This window comes from Ornithorhynchus anatinus, chromosome 2 (genome assembly GCF_004115215.2).
Source record: "Ornithorhynchus anatinus isolate Pmale09 chromosome 2, mOrnAna1.pri.v4, whole genome shotgun sequence".
NCBI lineage: Eukaryota > Metazoa > Chordata > Mammalia > Monotremata > Ornithorhynchidae > Ornithorhynchus > Ornithorhynchus anatinus.
The window spans coordinates 166,724,906-166,745,139 of NC_041729.1; the positions used below are offsets into that span (position 1 = coordinate 166,724,906).

At 59.1% G+C, this 20,234-nt stretch overlaps 2 protein-coding genes across 3 annotated transcripts in view; one reads left to right on the forward strand and one right to left on the reverse strand.

Moving 5' to 3' along the window:
- LOC100084362 (rho GDP-dissociation inhibitor 2) overlaps positions 1–422 on the reverse strand; it is a 31,851-nt gene extending 31,429 nt beyond the window's left edge. Inside the window, exon 1 of one of the 2 annotated variants that reach the window (XM_029058471.2) lies at positions 303–422. The gene's annotated coding sequence lies outside the window, so the exon portion shown is untranslated. The remainder of the gene's footprint in view (positions 1–302) is intronic. The other variant, XM_029058470.2, reaches the window with a different exon arrangement.
- Positions 423–13,588: 13,166 nt separating this feature from the next.
- On the forward strand, positions 13,589–16,533 carry LOC114805687 (retinal cone rhodopsin-sensitive cGMP 3',5'-cyclic phosphodiesterase subunit gamma-like). The gene is given in 4 exon segments (XM_029047355.1): positions 13,589–13,629; positions 13,631–13,705; positions 15,902–15,942; positions 16,457–16,533. Coding segments are annotated over 4 exon segments (234 nt in total).
- Positions 16,534–20,234: the final 3,701 nt, after the last annotated feature.

The window sequence follows — 20,234 nt, forward strand, 5'->3', positions numbered from 1 at the left end:
TTCCCCGAAGCCCCCCCTCCCATCCCTCTCCCTAGACCCCTCCCCAACTTCTCCCGTGCCCCCCTCTCCCCCGGGACTGGCCTCAACCCCTTCCCCCAGCCCCCCCCTCCTCACCCCCTGCCCATCCCTCTCCCCAGCCTCCCTCCTCAGCCTCCTCCGGGCCCCCTCCCCAACTTCTGCTGTGCCCCATCACTTCCTCGGCCCCTTCCCCAAGCCCCCCCTCCTCACCCCCTCACCCCCTGCCCATCCCTGCCCGCAGCCCCCGGCCCGAGCCCCTCCGCGCAAGGCCGGGCCACACTCACGGTGGGTTCTCTCGCCCGTCGCGGGGGGAGACGACGACGGTTGGCAGCGGGCGCCTCTGGGCCTCTGCTTTCCGGCGGCTCCTCCTTCTCGGCTCTGGCAGTTAGAACAGGAAGGAAGTCGGTGGAAAAAAAAATAATAAAACCCACTCGAAGAGGAAACCCGAGGCGGCCGCAAATCCTGTCTTCTGCAACAGGAGGCCCGTCGCCGGGCCTTCGTCTCCGGAGGCCCCGAGGATGGGCCCGCTCCGCCCCGCGGGGAACCTTCCTTCGCGCCATCGGGCCCCGGGGTCCCGTGGACCCCCGGGGACCGGAGACCGACGGGGTCTGGGGTCCCGGGGGACCGGGCCGGAGGAGAGCGGACACGTGAGGAGCACTGAGGCCTAGCGGCAAGAGGCCGGGCCTGGGGGGGTCAGACGTCTCGGGTTCTAATCCCGGCTCGGCCCTCCCGTCCGCTGCGTGACCTCCGGCATGCCGCTTTGATAATCATAACCGCGTCGGTGTTTGATGAGCGCTTACTACGTGCCAAGCGCTGGGGGAGATACAACAAGGTCCTCGGTCGTCCCCCGTGGGGCTCCCGGTCTCCATCCCCATTTTCCGGATGAGGGAGCCGAGGCCAGAGAAGCGAAGGGACTCGCCCGCGGTCCCCCAGCTGACAAGTGGCGGGGCCGGGATTTGAACCCACGACCTCTGACTCCCAAGCCCGGCCTCTTGCCACTGAGCCACGCTACTTTACTTCCCTGGGCCTCAGTTCCCTCATCCGGAAAATGGGGATGAAGGACCGGGAGCCCCACGGGGGACGACCCGATGACCTCGAATCTCCCCCAGCGCTTCGAACAGTCTTGGCACATAGCGCTTCAGCGTGGCTCAGCGGAAAGAGCCCGGGCTTGGGAGTCAGAGGTCGTGGGTTCGACTCCCGGCTCTGCCCCTTGTCAGCTGGGTGACCGTGGGCGAGTCACTTCACTTCTCCGGGCCTCAGTTCCCTCATCTGTCAAATGGGGATGGAGACGGTGAGCCTCACGTGGGACGACCCGATGACCCTGCATCTCCCCCAGCGCTTAGAACGGGTGCTCGGCGCAGAGGAAGCGCTTAACGGATACCAACATTATCATCGCCATCATTATTATTATTATCTATTCATTTGTATTCATTCAACCATATTGATCGAGCGCTCACGGTGTGCAGAGCACTGTCCTAAGCGCTTGGACAGTGGGGGAAACAGGAGGAGACAATCCCGTCAGTGGGCAGGGACGGTCTCTATCAGTTGCCGAATCGTCCATTCCAAGCACTTAGGACAGTGCTCTGCACCTAGTAAGCGCTCAATAAATACGACTGAATGAAGGAACGACGGGAAGGGAAGGACGACAAAACTAATAAACGAGTAGACGGGCATCGAAGCCATCAAATCGACATCTGTGTCCTCCCTCTGGCCCGTAAGCCCGTTGTGGGCAGGGGTCGTCCCGCTTTACTGCCGTATCGTCCTTCCCCAAGAGCTCAGTACAGAGCTCTCCCACTTTCAATAGTATTTATCGAGCGCTTACTATGCGCGGAGCACTGGACTGAGCGCTTGGAATGGACAAATCGGCAACAGATAGAGACGGTCCCTGCCCTTTGACGGGCTCACGGTCTGATCGGTCACCCACTTGCCTGCCTGGGTGACCCTGGGCAAGTCACTTCCCTTTCCCCCCCTAGACTGTAAGCTCCTTACGGGCAGGGACCGGATCCGCCAATTCCGTGGTATTGTCCTCTCCCAAGCCCTCAGTACAGAGCCTCGCCCAGAGTAGGCGCTCAATAAATACCACCGATCGAGCGACCGATGGCTCCGCTTAAACATTCAATAAATACCATCGATCGAGCGACCGATGGCTCTGCGTAAACGTTCAATAAATACCGTCGATCGAGCGACCGATGGCTCCGCCCAGAGTAAGCGCTCAGTAGATACCGTCGGTCGAGCGACCGATGGCTCCGCCCAGAGTAGGCGCTCAGTAGATACCGTCGATCGAGCGGCCGATGGCTCCGCCCAGAGTAGGCGCTCAGTAGATACCGTCGATCGAGCGGCCGATGGCTCCGCCCAGAGTAGGCGCTCAGTAGATACCGTCGATCGAGCGACCGATGGCTCCGCCCAGAGTAGGCGCTCAGTAGATACCGTCGATCGAGCGGCCGATGGCTCCGCCCAGAGTAAGCGCTCAAGAAGTACAATCGGACGAATGAATCCATGTCTGCCTGGAATCCTCCCGACTGTAAGGTCCTTGCGGGCAGCGGAGCGGCATCTGTAAAATGGGAATTATGGGAGTGGGAGCCCCACGAGGGACAGCGACCGGGTTCGTTCATTCGCCCGTTCAATCATTCATTCGGTGGTATTTATCGAGCGCTTACTCTGTGCAGAACACTGTACTAAACGCTTGGAAAGCACAATTCAGCAATAAAGAGAAACCAACCCCGTCCCCAACGGACTCACGGTCTCGTGTTGATTAAGCGCTTACCGCGTGCAGAGCGCTTGGGAAAGTAGAAGCGGCGTGGCTTAGTGGAAGGAGCCCGGGCTTGGGAGTCGGAGGTTGTGGGTTCGAATGCCGGCTCTGCCACTTGTCTGTGTGACCCTGGGCAAGTCACTTCACTTCTCTGGGCCTCAGTGACTGACCTCATCTGGAAAATGGGGATTTAAAACTGGGAGCCCCACGTGGGACAACCTGATGACCCTGAATCTCCCCCAGTGCTTAGAACAGTGCTTGGCACCTAGTAAGCGCTTCACAGATACTTCTGTTATTATTTCTGTTATTATTATTAGGCGGGACAGGGACTGTGTCCAACCAGATTATCTTGAATCTACCCCAGTGGCCGGCACATAATTATGATACTTGCTAATTGTTAGATACCCAAGTAGTTAGGTTGGACACGGGCCCTGGCCCCCTTGGGGCTCCCAGTCTCCATCCCCATCTTCCAGCTGAGGCAACTGAGGCCCAGAGAAGTGAAGCGACTCGCCCAAAGCCACCCAGCGGACAAGGGGCGGAGGCGGGATTCGAACCCAGGACCTTCTGACTCCCGGGCCCGGGCTCTAGCCACAAGGCCACGCTGAGAAAGAGTTGGCGGGCAGGGAACGTGTCCACCAACTCTGTCGCCCTGTCCTCTCCCAAGCGCTCAGGACAGTGCTCTACACGCGGCAAGTGCTCCACGTTGGGCTGGGACGGTCTCTATCTCTTGCCCAACTGTCCATTCCAAGCGCTTAGTACAGTGCTCCGCACACGGTAAGCGCTCAGTAAATACCACCGAATGAACGAAGCCCGTCGATGGGCAGGGACTGTCTCTACCTGTGGCCGAATTGTGCATTCGAGCGCTTAGTACAGTGCTCTGCCACTTCGTGAGCGCTCAATAAATACCATCGAAGGAACGGAATCCCGGCTCTGTCACTCGTCAGCTGTGTGACTGTGGGCACGTCACTTCCCTTCTCTGTGCCTCAGTGACCTCATCTGTAAAATGGGGAAAACCGGGAGCCTCCCGTGGGAGAACCTGATGACCCTGTATCTCCCCCAGCGCCTAGGACAGTGCTCTGCACATAGTAAGCGCTTAACAAAGACCAACATTATCATCATTAATGAATGAATAAATACCACTGATTGATCGATCAACCGATTGGCCACGGGGCCTTTCGATTAGGGTGGTGGTCCAGACGAGAGGGGGAGAATTGCCCAGAAATCCGCAGTAGGGTTTTCCTCTGTTTCGTTTTTCTTCTCGATAATATCTGCCAAGCGTCTACTACACGTCAAACATCGATCTAAACGCCGGGATAGAGAAAAATTCATCAGGCCGGGTAGAGTGAGCGTGGCTCAGTGGAAAGAGCCCGGGCTCTCGAACCCCGGCTCTGCCACTTGTCAGCTGTGTGACTTTGGGCGAGTCGCTTCACTTCTCGGTGCCTCAGTTCCCTCATCTGGAAAATGGGGATGAAGACCGCGAGCCCCACGTGGGACGACCTGATTCCCCTATGTCTACCCCAGCGCTTAGAAGAGGGCTCGGCACGTAGTAAGCGCTTAACAAATACCAACATTATTATTATTATTATTATTATTATCCCACAGGGAGCTCCCCGCCTAGCTAGGAGGAAGAATTGGGTACTGCATCCCCATTTTGCGGATGAGGGGACGGAGGAAGGGGAAGTTAAGTGACTTGTCCAAGGTCATACAGCCGGGACTTAAAATGGAGATCGAGGGCTGTACTATGTTGAGCAGGCCGCGCTGCTTAGGGTCTTCTGGAGCTCCTGCAAAGCTCCGGACGGCATCTTTAAAGCCGTCCATCACCTTTCCCCCCTCCTCCGCCCCAGCCCGCCCGCTCCGCTCCTCGGCCGCATTTTCCGTGCCTGAGGAAGTCCGTCCGCAAATCCTGGGTCTCCCGGGATGGGGGCTACGGGGAAAGGAAGATTCATCATCATCATCATCATCATCATCATCATAGATTGCATTTATTGAGAGCCTACTGTGTGCAGAGTACTAAGCGTTTGGGAGAGGACGATATAAGAGATTTGGCAGATGCGTTCATCTGTTCGATCGTATTTATTGAGCGCTTACCGCGTGCAGAGCGCTGTTACTGACCGCCTGGGAAAGTACAATATAAGAGAGTCGGCGAGCTTACGGTCCAGGCCTTCAATCAAGCAATCATATATTCATTCATTCGATCGTATTTATTGAGCGCTTACCGCGTGCAGAGCGCTGTACTGACCGCCTGGGAAAGTACAACATAAGAGAGTCGGCAGATACGGTCCCCGCCTCCAGCGAGCTTAGGGTCCGGGCCTTCAATCAATCAATCATATATTCATTCGTTCAATCGTATTTACGCAGCGCTTACTGTGTGCAGAGCACTGTACTGACCGCTTGGGAAAGTACAATATAAGAGTCGGCCGACACGTTCCCTGCCTCCAGCGAGCTTACGGTCCGGGCCTTCAATCAATCAATCATATACTCATTCATTCATTCATTCAATGGCATTTACTGAGCGCTTACTGCGTGCAGAGCACTGGACTAAGCGTTTGGGAAAGTACAATATAAGGAGAGTCGGCAGACACGTTCCCTGCCTCCAGCGAGCTTACGGTCCGGGCAGTCAATCAATTGTATATTCATTCATTCACTCATTTGTATTTATTTGAGCGCTTACTGTGTGCAGAGCAGGTACTAAGCGTTTGGGAGAGGACAATACAAAAGGGTCGGCAGATACGTTCCCTGCCTCCAGCGAGCTTACGGGGCCACTTCCTCCAAGCAAATCAAAATCATACATTCATTCATTCATGCATCCATTCACTCATTCCATCGCATCTCTTGAGCGCTTCCTGGGTGCAGAGCGCTGTGCTAAGCGCTGGCAGAAGTACAATACGAGAGAGTTGGCAGAAACGCTCCCCTGCCTCCAGCGAGCTCACGGTCCGCGGCAGTCAATCAATCATATATATATTCAGTCATTCATTCGATTCCTTCGATCGTACTTACTGAGCGCTTACTGTGTGCCGAGCACTGTACTAACCGCTTGAGAAAGTACAGTGTAAGCGAGTTGGCAGCCGTGTTTCCTGGCCTCCGGGGAGCTTACGGGTCCAGGCCGTTCAATCAATTAATCAATATGCATTCATTTCATTCACTCAATTGTATTTATCGAGCGCTTACTGTGTGCAGAGCACCGTACTAACCGCTTTGCGAAAGTACAATATGAGAGTTGGCAGATACGTTCCTGCCTCCAGCGAGCTTAGGGTCCGGGCAGTCAATCGATCGTATATTCATTCATTCATTCATTCCATTCACTCAATCGTATTTATTGAGCGCTTTACTGTGTGCCGAGCACTGTACTAACCGCTTGGGAAAGTACAGTGTAAGCGAGTTGGCAGCCGTGTTTCCTGCCTCCGTCCAGGCCTTCAATCAATCAACCATATATGCATTCATTCATTCTTTCATTCATTCAATCGTATTTATTGAGCGCTTACTGTGTGCAGAGCACTGTACTAAGCGCTTGCGAAAGCACAACGTGAGAGAGTTGGCAGATACGTTCCCTGCCTCCAGTGAGCTTACGGTCCGGGCAGTCAATCAAACATATATTCATTCATTCATTCATTCATTCATTCACTCAGTGGTATTTATTGAGTGCTTACTGTGTGCAGAGCACTGGACTAAGCACTTGGGAGAGTAAAATACAAAAGAGTTGGTAGACACTCAATCCAAACAGTATCCTATGCTGTGCCTGGGAGAAGCAGCGTGGCTCAGTGGCAAGAGCCCGGGCTTGGGAAGATGTGGGTTCTAATCCCGGCCCCGCCCCTCGTCAGCTCTTTGGGCAAGTCACTTCACTTCTCTGGGCCTCAGTTTCCCTCCTCTGCAAAATGGGGAGGAAGACCGTGAGCCCCCCGGGGGGCAGCCCGATGACCTTGTCTCTCCCCTAGCGCTTAGAACAGGGCTTGGCCCAGAGTAAGCGCTTAACAGAGACCATCATTATTATGATGATGATGATGATGATGATGATTAATTTCCCACCTTCAGGACACAACTGCTCAGAAAGCCCTGCTCCACTAATCTTGGATTCACACATTCATGCTTTCATTCAATCCTATTTATTGAGCGCTTACTGCGTGCAAAGCACTGTACTAAGCGCTTGGGAAGAGGACAATAGAACAATAATAGAACAGACAACATTCCCCGCCCCCAGTGAGTGGACAGTCTAGAGGGGGAGATGGGACATTAATAGAGATAAATGACATTCATCCAGGAGGGTTGCCCAAGCTCCCTCACAGCGGAGAAGCATGGCTCAGTGGGTAGAGCCCGGGCCTGGGAGGCAGAAGGTCCTGGGTTCTAATCCCGGCTCCACCCCCTTGTCTGCCGTGTGACTTCTGGGCGAGTCCCTTCGCTTCTCTGGGCCTCAGTTCCCTCATCTGGAAAATGGGGATGGAAGACCGGGAAGCCCCACGGGGACGGGACCGGGTCCGACCCCGTTTGCTCGGATCCACCCAGCGCTTAGAACGGTGCCCGGCACCTAGTAAGTGCTTAACAATACCTCAGTTGTTATCAGCGCTTAGAAACAGTGCTTGGCACATAGAAAGCGCTTAATAAATACTATCTTATTAAGGGAAGCAGCTGGCTCAGTGGCGAGAGCCCGGGCTTTAGAGTCCGAGGTCGTGAGTTCGAATCCCGGCTCTGCCCCTTGTCAGCTGGGTGACTGTGGGCGAGTCCCTTCGCTTCTCTGGGCCTCAGTTCCCTCATCTGGAAAACGGGGACGAAGACCGGGAGCCCCACGGGGGACGACCCGGTTCCCCCGTGTCTCCCCCGGCGCTTAGAACGGTGCTCGGCACACAGGAGCGCTTAACGGACACCCACATTATTATTATTCTGCTTTCCTGAGCGTTTAGGAGAGGCGTAGTGGATAGAGCGGGGCCCTGGGATTCAGAAGGACCTGGGTTCTCATCCCGGCTCCTCCACCTGTCTGTGTGACCTTGGGTGAGCCGCTTCACCTCTCCGGGCCTCAGTTCCCTCATCTGGAAAATGGGGGTGAAGACCGGGAGCCCCACGGGGGACGGGGACCGGGTCCGACCCCATTTCCTCGGATCCACCCAGCGCTTAGAACAGTGCCCGGCATATAGTAAGTGCTTAACAAAGGTCATTATTATTATTGCTATTATAATGTTCTGCACACAGCAAGCGCTTAGTAAATAATAATGATAATAATGTTGGCCTTTGTTAAGCGCTTACTATGTGCCAAGCACCGTTCTAAGCGCTGGGGTAGACACAGGGAATCAGGTGGTCCACGTGGGGCTCCCGGTCTTCATCCCATTTTCCAGATGAGGGAACTGAGGCACCGAGAAGTGAAGTGACTCGCCCACAGTCACCCGGCTGACAAGGGGCAGAGCTGGGATTCGAACTCAGGAGCCCTGACTCCAAAGCCCGGGCTCTTTCCACTGCGCCACGCTATTGAGCGCTTACTGTGTCGGGGCACTGTACTGAACGCTTGGGAAAGCGCAATACGGCAAGAGTGACGATCCCTGCCGCAGCCAGCTCAGTCTGAGATGTATTATTATAATCATAGTCATAATAATGGCATTTGCTAAGCGCTTACTATGTGCCAGGCACTGTACTAAGCACTGGGGTGAGTGTAAGCCAAATCAGTTGGACACATCCCCTGGCTGACACGGGGCTCAGCGTCTCCATCCCATTTGGACAGATGAGGGAACTGAGGCCCAGAGAAGGGAAGGGACTCGCCCGAGGTTCACCCAGCTGACAAGCGGCGAGCCGGGATCAGAACCCGTAGTAGTGATAATAAGAATATATTTGGTATTTGTTAAGCGCTTCCTATGTGCCGACACCGTTCTAAGCGCTGGGGGAGACGCAGGGTCATCGGGTCGTCCCGCGTGAGGCTCACGGTCTTCATCCCCATTTGACGGATGAGGGGAACGGAGGCCCGGAGAAGCGATTGACTGCCAAGGTCACCCAGCTGACAAGCGGCGGAGCCGGGATTCGAACCCACGACCTCTGACTCCCAAGCCCGGGCTCTTGCCACTGACCCTCGGACTCCCAAGCTGGGGCTCCACCCACTGCACAGCGCCGGTTCTCAATACGATTCAATCGCTAGTATTTATTGAGCGCTTACTGTGTGCAGAGGACTGGACTAAGCGCTTTGAAGAGCTCCATATGGCGCTAAACAGAGGAGGGGGGGGCTTAGCCTCTTAGAAGAGAGTCATTCGTAATAATAATAATAGTAACGTTGGTACTGTTAAGCGCTTACTCTGTGCCGAGCACCGTTCTAAGCGCCGGGGAGATACGGGGTCGTCGGGTGGTCCCCCGTGAGGCTCACCGTCTGCATCCCCATTTTCCAGATGAGGGAACCGAGGCCCAGAGAAGCGAAGTGACTCGCCCACAGTCACACGGCCGACAAGGGGCGGGGCCGGGATTCGAACCCATCACCTCTGACTCCCGATCCGGGGCTCTTTCCACCGAACCGCGCTGTGGTGTTTACTGAGCACTTGTTGTGTGCAGAGCACCGTACTGAGCGCTTGGGGGAGGACAACAGAACAGTAAACCGACACGTCCCCCGCCCACGACGACGAGCCGACGGCCTAGAGGAAGCTCAGCGAGGGAAGGAAAGCACGGCCTGGTGGACAGAGCCGGGCCCGGGAGCCGGTCAATCCATCGATCGTATCTATTGGGCGCTTAATCCGTGCGGAGCACTGTGGCGAGCACTCGGGAGAGTCCAGTAGAACAATATGAGTGGGTGGGTAGACCCGGCCCCGGCCCGCCACCAGCCCACGGTCTAGACCTCGGTAGAAATCGATGAATTTCAGGGACGGACGTGAGCGGCGCGGGGCTGGACGGAGGGACGGAGAAAGGGAGGAAGTCACCGGGAGTGGGACGCGGCTCGGCGGCCGGAGGGTCAGAGGTCATGGGTTCGAATTCCGGCTCTGCCCCCATCAGCTGGGTGACTGTGCCAGCTTGCCGACTTGTACATTCCAAGCGCTAAGTACGGCGCTCTGCACATAGTGAGCGCTCAATAAATACTACTGAACGAATGACTGTGGGCCAGTCACTTCCCTTCTCTGGGCCTCAGTTCCCTCATCTGGAAAATGGGATGGAGACCGGGAGCCCCACGGGGGACGACCTGATGATTCTGCATCACCCCCCGACGCTTAGAACGGTGCTCTGCACGTAGTCAGCGCTTAACAAATACCAACATTATTCCCCCCTTTCCCTCTGCTCCTCATCTCCTCCTCCGTCCCCCAGTTTGACCGCGAGCCCGTCCCCGGGCGGGGACGGTCCTCTCTGTTGCCGAACTGTCCATTCCAAGCGCTTAGCCCAGTGCTCTGCCCACAGGAAGCGCTCAATAAATACTATTGAGTGAAAGAGGTGAGGAGGGCGCCGTCGGGGAAGGCTTCTCGGAGGAGGTGGGCCTTCCGGAAGGATTTGAAGAGGGAGAGAGGAATCGTCTTTGGGATCTGAGGCGGGAGGGCCTTCCGGGCCGGGGGCCGGGCTCGGCGGCGGGACGGGTGAGCTGGAGGCCCGGGGAGGAGGCACTGTAGTAATCGCCTTCTACGGGGGGGGGGGGGGGGGGATCCAAGCAAAATCGGGTCGGCCCCAGTCCCTGTCCATTCATTCATTCACTCATCCGCTCATTCAATGGTATTTATTAATAATAATAATAACGATGGTATTTGTTAAGCGCTTACTATGTGCCGAGCACTGTTCTAAGCGCTGGGGGAGATACGGGGGAATCGGATTGTCCCACGTGGGGCTCACTTTTTTTTAATCCCCATTTTTCCAGATGAGGGAACTGAGGCCCAGAGGAGTGAAGTGAGTTGCCCAAGGTCACACAGCAGACAAGTGGCAGAGGGGATTAGAACCCTCCGCCTTCAACTCCCAAACCTGGCCTCTTGCCACTGAGCCCCACTGAGCGCTCCCCATGTGTAGTGAGTGCACTGTACTAAGCACTTGGAATGGCACCTTGATTCTATTTATCTGCTATTGTTTTAATGAGACGTTCTTCCCCTCGACTCTATCCATCGCCACCGCTCTCGTCCGTCCGTCTCCCCGATCGGACCGTGCGCCCGTCGAACGGCGGGGACCGTCTCTACCTGTTGCCGACTTGTCCGTTCCAAGCGCTCAGTACAGTGCTCTGCACATAGTAAGCGCTCAATAAATACGAATGAATGAATGAATGAATGAATGAAGCAACAGATGCAGACAATCCCTGCCCAATAATGGCTCGCGGTCCACAGGGGCCTCGCAGTCTCCGTCTCCATTTTACAGATGAGGAGTCGAGGCCCAGGGAAGCACCGTGAACCGCCCCAGGTCACCCGGCAGAGCCGGGGCAGGACTCATCATAATAATGTCGGTATTGGTTAAGCGCTGACTACGTGCCGAGCACCGTTCTAAGCGCCGGGGGAGATACGGGGTCATCAGGCGGTCCCCCCCGTGAGGTGCCCGGTCTTCATCCCATTTTGCAGATGAGGTCACTGAGGCCCCGAGAAGCGAAGTGACTGGCTCAAGGTCACACAGCTGCCAAGCGGCGGAGCCGGGATTCGAACCCACGACCTCCGACTCCCAAGCCCGGGCTCCTTCCGCCGAGCCGCGCTGCTCCTCGGGTTCCTGCCTCGGTCTGGGGCAGGGTCGGGAGGGCAGAGGTCACAGAGGGGGTCACCGCGGAGGATCTGGGATTCGGGAGGGGGAGCGGAAATCTGCTCGCGGGATTCGGGAGAGGGATTTTCCCAGAGCCGATTGGGCCTAAGCCGCTCGAAGCCTTAGCTGCTCAAACCCCTGGTCCAGCCGGCTCCGTCCCCCCCCCGCCCCGCTCCCTCCGGCCCTCATTCGGTCGTCCCGCGTACCTACTGAGCGCTTACCGTGGGCGAGGCGCTGGGAGAGTACGATACGGCAACAGAGAGAGACAATCTCTGCCCACGCCGGGCTAACGATAATAACGATAATCATACTGGTATGGGCCAGGCACTGTCCCAAGCGCTGGGGTAGACACAAAGTCGTCAGGTCGTCCCACGTGGACCCCCGCTCTTCACCCCCCTTTGACGAGGGAACTGAGGCCCAGAGAAGGGAAGGGACCCGCCCACGGTCACCCAGCAGACAAGCGATGGAGGCGGCATTCGAACCCATGACCTCCGACTCCTAAACCCGGGCCCCTTCCCACTGAGCCACGCCGATCAGGATCAGGACGCGGAAGGGAGAGCCCGTCACGGGGCAGGGCCGGTCTCCGATGCCCAAGTGACCATAGAGTAAGCGCCCATTCATCCATTCGTTCAGTAGCATCCGTTGAGCGCTGACTGGGTGCGGAGCACTGGACTGAGCGCTCGAACGGACGATCGGGCAACAGATGGAGACCGTCCCCCCCCCCCACCGACGGGCTCACGGCCTAATCGGGGAGACAGAGCTCAATGAATAGCACGGGACGAATGAAGCAACGCGAGCAGGCCCGTCCCCCCGTCCCGGGGCCGGACGTCAGAGGATTTGCGTCCGGGGGGTGGGGACGGGCCCCGGGAGCGGGGTATTTGAGGGGGCCGAGGCGGGAGGCGCCCCCCGGGACGCTCTCGGCCTCCGGCCCGGCCGCGGCCCCGGGGAGACCCCCGCCGGACGGTGAGAGACCCCGGGCGGAGGGCGGAGAGGGACCGGGCCCGGGGCAAGCGACCGGCCCGAGGTCGCGGGCGGACCCGGGGGGGGGGGCGGCCGGACCCCGCCGCCCCTCCCAAGGAGGCCCCGAGAGTCGAGCGACCCGGCCGGTGTCCCACAGCGGGCGGAGGCCTTCTCTCGGCTCCCGGGCCGGGCGGGAGACCGGGCTCGGAGAGGTCGAGTGACCCGGCCGAGGTCACCCGGCGGGCGGCGTCCGACCCGTCTTCCGACCCCTCTAGGATCCTCGGGGACCCGCCTGTGACGGCGAGGCAGGAAGCCCGTGTCGAGAGAATGATAATAATCATCCTCCCCGGGTCTGTTAAGCGCTTACTAAGCAGCGTGGCTCCGGGGAAAGAGGCCGGCTTGGGAGTCAGAGTCGTGAGTTCGAATGCCGCCTCCGCCACGCGGCAGCTGGGCCACTGTGGGCGAGGCACTTCTCCGGGCCTCGGTTCCCGCATCTGGAACGTGGGGGGTGAAGACCGTGAGCCTCGCGCGGGGCGACCCGATGACCCCGGATCTCCCCCGGCGCTGAGAACGGTGCTCGGCACCCAGTAGGCGCTTAACAAAGACGACGTTATATCACTACGCGCCGGACACCGGACTGAGCGCCGGGGGGGGATCCGAGCCAGCGGGGTCGGACGCGGTCCCCGTCCGCGTGGGGCTCCCCGTCCCCGTCCCCGTCCGATGGGGGAACTGAGGCCCGGGGGAGTGAAGTGACTCGCTCCGGGTGACGCGGCGGGGCCGGCGTTCGAACCCGGGACCGCCGAGTCCCAGGCCGGGATCCACCACCGGGGCACCGGGGAAGGAGGGAGGCCGGGAGGGGGAAGAGGCCGGAGGGAGGGAGGGAGGCCGAGAGGGAGGGGGCCGGCGGAGCCCGGGCGTCCGGAGGTCACGGGTCCCAATCCCGGCTCCGCCGCCGGCCGGCCCGGGGCCCGGTCGCTTCCCTCCTCCGGGCCCCGGTGCCCCGTCCGTCAAAGGGGGATGCGGAGCGGGAGCGGCCCGCGGGCCGGCCCGACGGCCTCGACCATCCCCCCAGCCGGCGCCCGGCCCGGCGCCCGGCCCAGGGTAGGCGCTCGGCCGATCCCGCCGGGTAGCGTGATGTGAGCGGATGCCGGGGGGATCGGAGGGACCGACGGGCGGCGGGGTCTGTCCCGGCAGCGGGTGCCGGGGCCGGGCAGGATGAGCGAGGCGGCCGCCTCCTCCCAGGGGCCCTCCACGCCCGCCGGGGACCCCCAAGTTCAAGCAGAGGCAGACGCGCCAGTTCAAGAGCAAGCCGCCCAAGAGAGGGGTCAAAGGGTGAGCGGGGGCCGGGCCGGGGCGGAGGGGGAGTGGGAGGGACGCCCCCGGGGCCCCGGCGCCGCCTGTCATTCACTCGTTGGCTGGTACTCATCGAGCGCTTCCCTAACCACGCGCAGGGCGCCGGACTTTCGCTCGTTCATCCGGTAGGATTTATCGAGCGCTTACTACGTGCGCAGCACTGGACGTTCATTCGATAGCGTCTGTCGAGCGCTTCCCACGTGCCGAGCGCCGCGCTTTCACTCGTTCATTCGACGGTATCTATCGAGCGCTTCCCACGTGCCGACCGCCGGACTTTCACTCGTTCATTCGAAAGTATCTATCGAGCGCTTCCTACGTGCCGAGCGCCGGGCTTTCACTCGTTCATTCGATGGTATCTATCCGGCGCTTACTACGTGCCGAGCGCCGGACTTTCACTCGTTCGATGGGATCTATTGAGCGCTTACTACGTGCAGAGCACTGGACTTTCATTCGATAGGATTTATTGAGCGCTTCCTATGTGCCGAGCATCGCACTAAACGCTTGGAAGGGACAAAGCGCTTGTCAGCTGGGTGACTCTGGGCCGGTCGCTTCCCTTCTCTGGGCCTCAGTTCCCCCCTCGGTCAAAAACGGGGATGAAGCCCGGGAGCCTCACGGGGGACGACCCGACGACCCCCTCTCCCCCAGCGCTTAGAACGGTGCTCTGCACATAGTAAGCGCTTAACAGATACCGACATTATTATTATTATTATTATTATTATGTGCAGAAGTCATCGGGTTGTCCCCCGTGGGGCTCCCGGGCTTCATCCCCGTTTCGACAGGCGAGGTCACCGAGGCCCAGAGCCGTGAAGCGCCTCGCCCAAGGTCACGCAGCAGACAGGTGGCGGAGCCGGGATTCGAACCCACGACCTCTGACTCCCAAGCCCGGACTCTTTCCGCCGAGCCCCGCTGCTCCCCTGTACGCCGTTAGGGGCCCGGTACAGAGCTCAGCACACTGTTAGGGGTCCAGTATAGCGCTCAGCAGGCAGTTACGGATCCAGTGCAGAGCTCGGCACACAGTCGGGGGGGGGGGGGTCTAGTACAGAGCTGAGGACGTAGGGGCCCAGCATAGCGCTCAGCACGCAGTTATGGGTCCAGTGCGGGGCTCGGCACACAGTAGGGGGGTCTAGTACAGAGCTCGGCACGTAGTTCCGGGGCCAGCGCAGAGCTCGGCCCACAGTTACGGGTCCAGTACAGAGCTCGGCACACAGTGGGGGGTCCAGTACAGAGCTGAGACCGTAGGGGCCCAGCATAGCGCTCAGCACGCAGTTATGGGTCCAGTGGGGCTCGGCACACGGTTAGGGGTCCAGTACAGAGCTCGGCACACGGTTAGGGGTCCAGTAAAGAGCTCGACAGGCAGTAGGGCCCAGTACAGAGCCCGGCACACCCCGGGGTCCAGTACAGAGCCAAACAGTTAGGGGCCCGCACGGAGCTCCGCTCCCAAGAGTCACTAGCTGAGGGCTCCGTCCACAACGGGGGTCCGGTTTAGTACCCTGTGCACAGTAGGCGTCCAGTACAGCCCTCCCCGCACAGCGTCGGTGCTCGCGCGATATCGAAGATGACGATCGAGCGAGGCCTAGCGGGTAGAGCCCGGGCCTGGGAGTCGGGAGGTCCCGGGTTCTGCTTAACAAATACCAACATCATTATTATTATTATTATTATTAATCCCCATCCGCCGCTCGTCTGCCGGGTGACAGGTCGCTTCCCTTCTCCGGGCCTCGGTTTCCTCCTCTGGAAAATGGGGACGGAGGCCGGGAGACCCGAGCGCCACGACCTGATCACCTCGTATCTGCCCCGGTGCTTAGAACGGTGCTTGGCGCAGAGCGAGCGCTTAGCAGATACCATCATCATTGTTTTTATTTTAAGTACAATCGAACGAACTGAATGCCCTGCACAGGGTAAGCGCTCCATAAGTAGGATTGAACAGAACGGTTTGCAGGAGTGAGCGCTCAATAAGTACATCTGAATGAACGGAACGCTCCGCCCGGGGTAGGCGCTCAATAGGTAGGATCGAAGGAACGGAACGCTCTGCACAGGCCGAGCGCTCGATAGATAGCACCGGGTGCCGAATCGGGGGACGGAGGGGACTGTGCTGAGCGCCGAGGTGGGGCGGAGCACCGGGGCGGGGGAAGCGCAGCCCAGCGACTCCCGGCCGGGCGACGGTTTGCGTCCCGGCAGGTTCGGCGACGACATTCCCGGCATGGAGGGGCTCGGGACAGGTGAGCCGGGGGGACCCCGGGCCGGGATCACAGCGGGATTCGAACCCGGCTCCCTCGGCGGGACCCCGGCGCTCTCTCCTCGGCGCTCCCTCGTTGCAACCACAGTGCTCTCCTTCCGTGCTCCCCCGGCGCTCTCTCCGTGCCCGGCCCCTGCCCCTTCCGTGCTCCCTCCGCGTAACCCCAGTGCTCTCCCCGTGCTCCCTCCGTGCAGCCACGGTGCTCCCTCTCCCCACATCCCCTCCGTGCTCCCTCGGTGCAACTCCAGTGCTCCCTCCCCCATGGTCTCCGTGCAACCCCAGGGCTCCCTCCCTATGCTCCTCGGTCAACCCAGTGTCCCTTATGCTCCCTAGGTAACCTCAGTGCTCCCTCGGTGCAACCCCAGGCTTCGATGCTTCATGTGCAACCGCAGTGCTCCCTGTCCGCTCGCGTCCGGGGGCGGGGTGCTCGGGGGCGGGGAGCGGAGCGTGGGGCGCAGAGGTGCGGACGGAAGGAAGGGACGTGTGTGACCGTGCAGACATCACCGTCATCTGCCCGTGGGAGGCGTTCAGCCACCTGGAGCTGCACGAGCTGGCGCAGTTCGGCATCATCTGAGCCGCCCGGAGGCGCGGGCCCGCCCCCTCCGACACCGACCAATCAGACCGCGCCCCTCGACAACAACGACCAATCAGACCGTGCGTCGTCCCGCAGGCCGCGCCCTTCCGCGCGCCGCGCCCTCCCCGCAGCGACAATCGGGCCGCGCGCCCCCCGCGAGCCCCGCCCCTGCGCGAGCCACGCCCCTCAAAACACCGACCAATCGGGCCGCGCCATCCGACGACAGGGGACACGCCCCTTCGAGCCGCGCCCCTCCGCACCGACCAATCAGACCGCTCCACCCGGCTCGAGCCACGTCCCCTCCTCAAACCACGCCCCTCGAAACACCGACCCATCAGGGCGCGCCACGCCCCTCGCGGTCCAATCAGACCGCTCCATCCGACTCGAGCCACGCCCCTCCCGCACCGACCAATCAGACCGCGCCCCCTCCCGCTGACCACGCCCCTCGGCAGGGCCACGCCGTTTCGCACCTCTCCCCGCCCCCTCCGCAAGGCCCCCAGACAAAGCTTGTTTCATTCATTCATTCACTCACTCATTCATTCACTCATCCATTCATTCATTCATTCACTCACTTATTCATTCACTCACTCACTCATCCATTCATTCGCTCATTCATTCATTCACTCACTCACTCATCCATTCATTCATTCACTCACTCATCCACGGTCACTCATCCATTCACTTCATTCCCATTCATTCATCCTCACTCATCATTCAATCAACCACTCAATTCCATTCACATCACTCACCCATCTATCACCTCACTCATTCTATTCACTCACTCACGTCACCTCACTCAATCCGATCATGATTTTATTGAAGCCCTCGCTGTGGCCTAAGCGGTCCGGTGGAATGCACTACACGCACACAAGGAGAGATGATTCCCTGCCTACAGCCAGCCTCATAGTCTAAGAGGGGGGTAAGACGGGACCAACAATGTGTAACAGATGAATGAATAAAGTAATGAGATAAATAATAAGTAAAAAGTCAAAAATTAGAGCTATGTTGAGCAATATGCATTTATCGTGATGATATTGCCTTGTTTTTTTGGTTCGTTCTGTTTTTGCTCTGAGTTAGAGGTCCGTGGGTTCTAATCCCGCATCTGCCACCTGTCCGCTGTGTGACTTGGGGCGAGTCCACTTCACGTCTCATCGACCTCATCTGGAAGATGGGATGAAGCCCGGGAAGCCCACGGGGCACAACCTGGTGACCTCGTATCTCCCCCAGCGCTTAGAACAGTGCTTGGCACAGAGTAAGTGCTTAACAGATCTCATTATTATTGCTCTTATAGGAAGGGCTTAACAAGTACCGTCGGGTTGGACGCAGTCCCCGTCCCACGTGGGGCTCGCGGGCTCCATCCCCATTTTCCAGATGAGGGGACTGAGGCCCGGAGAAGTGAAGTGATTTCCCCAAGGTCAGCCAACAGACAAGTGGCGGAGCCGGGATCCGAACCCATGACTTCTGACTCCCAGGCCCGGGCTCTACCCACTACACCGTGCTGATGCGGCTTCTTTGGTGTTGCACTGTACTCTCCCAAGCGCTTAGTACAGTAAGCGTTTAACAGATTCATTCGGTCGTATTTATTGAGCGCTTCCTGGGTGCAAAGCCCTGTCCCAAGCGCTCAGTACGAATGAAATAAGGAATGAACGAGCACTGTTCTAAGCGTTGGGGTAGATACGAGGTAATCGGGTCGGACCCGTTCTCTGTCCCGCGTGGGGATCGCACTCAAGGGGAGGGAGAATGGAGATTCAATCCGCGTTTTTCGGATGAGGAGACTGAGGCCGGGAGAAGGTAAAAGGCTCGCCCGAGGTCACCTGGCAGGCGTGTGGCAGAGATGGGATTAGAACCCAGGTCCCCTGACTCCATCAGGGTCACGCCGCTTCTCGCTAATGGGGAAAATGCCCCCCCCCCAAATATAATTGATTAATGTTGGTATCTGTCAAGCGCTCACTCTGTGCCGAGCACCGTTCTAAGCGCTGGGGGAGATACGGGGTCATCGGGTTGTCCCCCGTGAGGCTCGCGGTCTTCATCCCCATTTGACAGATGAGGTCACTGAGGCCCAGAGAAGTGAAGTGACTCGCCCACAGTCCCCCAGCTGCCAAGGGGCAGAGCCGGGATGTTGGTATTTGTTAAGCGCTTACTATGGGCAGAGCACCGTTCTAAGCGCCGGGGTAGACCCGGGGGGGAATCAGGTTGTCCCACGTGGGGCTCCAGTCTCCATCCCCATTTTCCAGATGAGGTCACTCGAGGCCCAGAGAAGTGAAGTGACTCGCCCACAGTCCCACAGCTAAGTGGCAGAGCTGGGATCGAACTCATGACCTCTGACTCCAAAGCCCGGGCTCTTTCCACTGAGCCGCGCTGCTCCTCATGGGATTCGAACCATGGACCTCGGACTCCCAGCCCGGGCTCTTTCCACTGAGCCGCGCTGCTTACGTGGGGCAGGGACTGTGTCGGAAGCCCATTTGCTTGGATCCACACCCAGCGCTTAGTACAGTCTTCATCCCCATTCATCTCCCCCCTCCTAAGACAGTGTCTCGTCTTAGGCGAGGAGTCGCCTCCGGCCGGTGGCGGATCCACGGAGTTTCCTCGGAATAAACCAGCGAAGTGGTTTCCAACGCCGCCTTCCGCGCGGCTCCACTCGAGCATCCACCCTGGACTGCCGAGAAGCGGCGTGACTTAGTGGAAAGACTCATTCGTTCAATAGTATCTATCGAGCGCTCACTATGCGCAGAGCACCGGACCGAGCGCTCGGACGGACGAGTCGGCGACGGACAGAGACGGTCCCGCCGTCCGACGGGCTCGCGGTCCGATCGGGGGAGACGGACGGACGGGAACGACGGCGACGGATAGAGCGGAGGGGAAGGACGGCTCGTAAAAACCGACGGCGACTAGATAGAATCGAGGCGATGGACATCTCATTAACAAAATAAATAGGGTGACGAAAATACAGACGGTCGAGCGGACGAGTACGGCGCCGTGGGGATGGGAAGGGAGAGGTGGAGGAGCGGAGGGAGATGGGGGGAGAAGAGGGTTAAGCTGCGGAGAGGTGCTTGTCGGCTGTGTGACCTCGGGCGAGTCGCTTCACTTCTCTGGGCCTCAGTGACCTTAACACGGTGAGCTCCACGTGGGACAACCGGATCACCTTGTATTTACCCCAGCGCTTAGAACAGTGCTTGGCATAGAGTAAGCGCTTAATAAATACCATGATTATTATGATTACTCTGTCCCAGGCCGCCGCTGCCCGGCACGGGGGAGTTTGGGCTCGTAGCCGCCGGCCCGCCGCTCGCTAGCCGCCGGTCAAGCTCGGAATGGCACGGACGGGCCTCCGCTTCGCTCTCCGTCCGTAGCCGAGACCGGTAGAGGCCTGGAAACTCTCCGGGTGCCGCCCTGAGAGGGGAGCACGGTGCCTGGCGCATAGTAAATTTTGTTTTATTTCCCTGGGCCTCCATTCTCTCCGCCCCCCCGGCCGGAAGGCCTCCCGCCTCCAATCCCACAGACGATTCCTCTCCCCCTTCAAATCCCTACCGAAGGCCCACCTTCCTCGGAGTAAGCCTCCCGACCCCCGCCCCCCTCTCCTCTTCTCCCCTCCTTCCGGCGTCGCCCCGACTCGCTCCCTTTCTTCACCCCCTCCCGGCCCCGCGCCGCTCATGTCCGATCTCTCATTTATTTATTTGTTACTGTCTGACTTCCCGGGCTCTAGA